The sequence below is a fragment of the Vicia villosa genome, linkage group LG3 (genome assembly GCF_029867415.1).
Source record: "Vicia villosa cultivar HV-30 ecotype Madison, WI linkage group LG3, Vvil1.0, whole genome shotgun sequence".
Lineage (NCBI taxonomy): Eukaryota > Viridiplantae > Streptophyta > Magnoliopsida > Fabales > Fabaceae > Vicia > Vicia villosa.
Window position 1 is genome coordinate 50,933,427 of NC_081182.1, and position 3,099 is coordinate 50,936,525.

General features: G+C 34.7%; 1 protein-coding gene across 1 annotated transcript; it reads right to left on the reverse strand.

Annotated features, from left to right (window-relative positions):
* Positions 1–1,050: 1,050 nt before the first annotated feature.
* LOC131661375 (chalcone synthase-like) lies at positions 1,051–2,718 on the reverse strand. The gene is made up of 2 exons (XM_058930903.1): positions 2,477–2,718; positions 1,051–2,346 (listed from the first exon to the last, which is right to left on the reverse strand). The coding sequence occupies exons 1-2, from the start codon at positions 2,652–2,654 to the stop codon at positions 1,349–1,351; spliced, it is 1,176 nt and encodes a 391-aa protein (XP_058786886.1). The 5' UTR covers positions 2,655–2,718; the 3' UTR covers positions 1,051–1,348.
* Positions 2,719–3,099: the final 381 nt, after the last annotated feature.

Below are 3,099 nucleotides of genomic sequence, written 5' to 3' on the forward strand. Positions count from 1 at the left end.
AACACCAGTTTTCTTCAATATTTGCAAACAACTCCCACTCCATCGCCAAACATTTATTTTTTAGATTAGCTTAGAAAACAACTTCGGAGCTTGCATACGAATGATCCGAGGTGGATTGATCATCGTTCGGAGCTGACAAACCGTCAGATTTTTAGTTCATTCCTCTTCTTCTTTGTGTATTCTCTCTTAGTTGGGTTTTGTATATGTATTTACTTTGAACTCATGTATATTTGTCGCCCATGGGGTTATATTTAATCTGCTTTACAAATCTGTATTCTCTCTTAGATTTTTAATCTGAGTTGTTATAGAAATATACTGCTCGAATCCTTGTATGGGATGATTAACTATTAGTTTCTGGATTCTATAGATAGATTTAGAGCTAACAATCTTTATGGGTGTTGAAGCTTAATGCTTTCATGCTAGTTGTGTCGGTTGAGAGATCGTCGGTACAAATGATATGGATGTCTGCTGTGTTGTTGAGGTTGGCTGAGAGATCAACGCCGAGATGATGTAGTAGTTCTCTCTACTTTGAGTTAGAGATGACTTAGGGTTTGAGAGATGCTTGATGATATTGATGAGTATTGTAGGTTGAGTATAATCTTATATGGTTTAAGCAATTCTTTTTGTGTTGATGTTTACTTTTGTGCTTTTATGCTTTAAACAATTCAATCCAAACTCATAACTTTGGAAACTGTTAAATGGCAGTTTAATGCACTTGTCCCTGCGGAGACAATAATTTCTCGGATAAATATTTCCAAAAATTTTGTTGCTTGCCGCTTTTCCACTCCAGCAAGTTGATATGATCATGGCGTTAGACACAGTTAAGTCAATCATAAATATTTGGTCTTTTATTTTTTTTCTTAACGTTTGTGTTATGCTTGTGGATTTATGAGGTGCCGAGATGATCTCATAAGTCTAGACCTATATTAACTTGTTTTTATGTCTTGAAGAACATACTGGATTATAATATGATATGGTTTATAATATAATATGTTGAAGTACTTAAGTTGAATTAATTCTTTGAAAAGGAAGTCAGATAAAAGGTATTGAAATAGCAAACATTTTTATTACAACACACACATCAATACACACATACACATTAATCGAATTTACGGTTAAAGAGTAGAAAATTAATACAAATAGGAAAAGAAGACAACATTACTCACAATGCAACAACTATGAGGATTGTTAGCTTCTATAGATCTAATGAACCCTACAGGCATCACACCATGTGCATGGGATCCTAAAATGTCCTATAAGAAAGATAGGATTTTATTTTATTCTTTTATTCATTATTATCTCCATATCACCATATCATATATAGTAACGAGAGAGTGAGTGAGTGAGTCTATATGTTGGTAGCTGCGCTATGCAAAACAATGGTTTCCATGGTCAAGCCAGGACCAAATCCAAACAAAACACCCCATTTAAGTCCTTCACCAGTAGTCAACTTCCCTTCCTTCGTAGAACTTCTTCTCATCTCATCCAATATAAATAAAACACAAGCACTCGACATGTTTCCATACTCACTAAGAACATGTTTTGTCGCATTTAGTTTATCTGAATTCAACCCAACAGTTTTTTCAACCCTCTTCAATATTGCAGGACCACCAGGGTGTGCTACCCAAAACAATGAATTCCAATCACTTATTCCAAGTGGATGGAATGCTTCTTCTAGACTTTTCACTATATTCTCACCGATCAATTCTGGAACATTTTCTTTCAAATGAAATGTCAATCCTACTTCGCGCAAGTGTCCTTCAATCGCTCCTTTAGAGTCTGGTAGAATCGTTTGGGATGCTGAAACAAGATAAAACAACGGTTTTTCAATTCTCTCATCAGGGTTTGATCCAACGATCACAGATGAAGCACCATCACCAAAGAGTGCTTGTCCAACTAAGGAATCCAAGTGATTTTCATTTGGACCACGAAAAGTAACAACGGTTAATTCAGAACAAACAACGAGGACACGTGCACCAATGTTGTTCTCAGCAAGATCTTTGGCAAGACGAAGAACAGTTCCACCAGCAAAACAACCTTGGTGATATAACATAAATCGTTTTGTGGATGGATTTAGGTTTAAGAGTTTGACGAGTTGATAATCAGCACCAGGCATGTCAACACCTGAAGTTGAACAAAATATGAGATGAGTTATCTCTGATTTTGGTCTTCCCCATTCTTTTAAGGCTTTTGATGCTGCTTTTTCTCCTAGCTTTGGTACTTCTTCAACTAAAATGTCCTGGCGTGCGTCCAGAGATGGTTTCTCATAACTTGATATGTTTGGATTTTCTTTCAACATTTCTTCTGTCAAGTGCATGTAACGTTTCTTTATCATTGACTTCTCACCTGTTCAAACCAAGAAAAATACATAAGTTGAAACGACATGCATATGCATGCATGTGTGTCTAGCATGAAAGATTACAAAAACAAAAACATATATGCATGAAAGCATGCATTCATGTATATACGAGCTTACATATACGCGTCAATTTGTCCTTGAGTTGAGGCATGTGGTTGCTGTTGGTAACTCGGAAATAATAATTTGTGAAATCAGATTGGTAAATGCAATTTGGTGGAGTTGCGGTTCCAATAGCTAGAATGGTTGCAGTACCACGAGCTCTTTGGGAGTCTCTTATTTCATCTAAGTGTGTCATTTTGATTTGAAAAGAAAGGGTGTGAAGATTATTGAGAGAGTACTGGAAAATGCAATTGATGAAGTTATTGTTTGATTAGTATCATATTTATAGAGAAATAATATTGTCTAAATACGTTGTTACGTACTATAAGTCTTATAAGTGGTCAGTTGAGAATTTTCCCATCACGTGCTGCCAACCCATTATTGCCGTCTCAATTGAACCGATTCTTACGATTGAGACACCAATTTTCTCCAGTTCAATTGACAATTTAATTTTGTTATTGAAAAGTAGTATAAAAGTAACATTTTAAAATATTTTTATAATTATTTCCTATATTAATGATAACTATTTTCTATACTAATTTTTCTTTTAAAAACAATACAAAAGGATAGTGCACTAAAAGAAAAAAGTTGAAACAATTTATTATTTTCAAATGCCAATAATGATGGAGTGTTATATATAT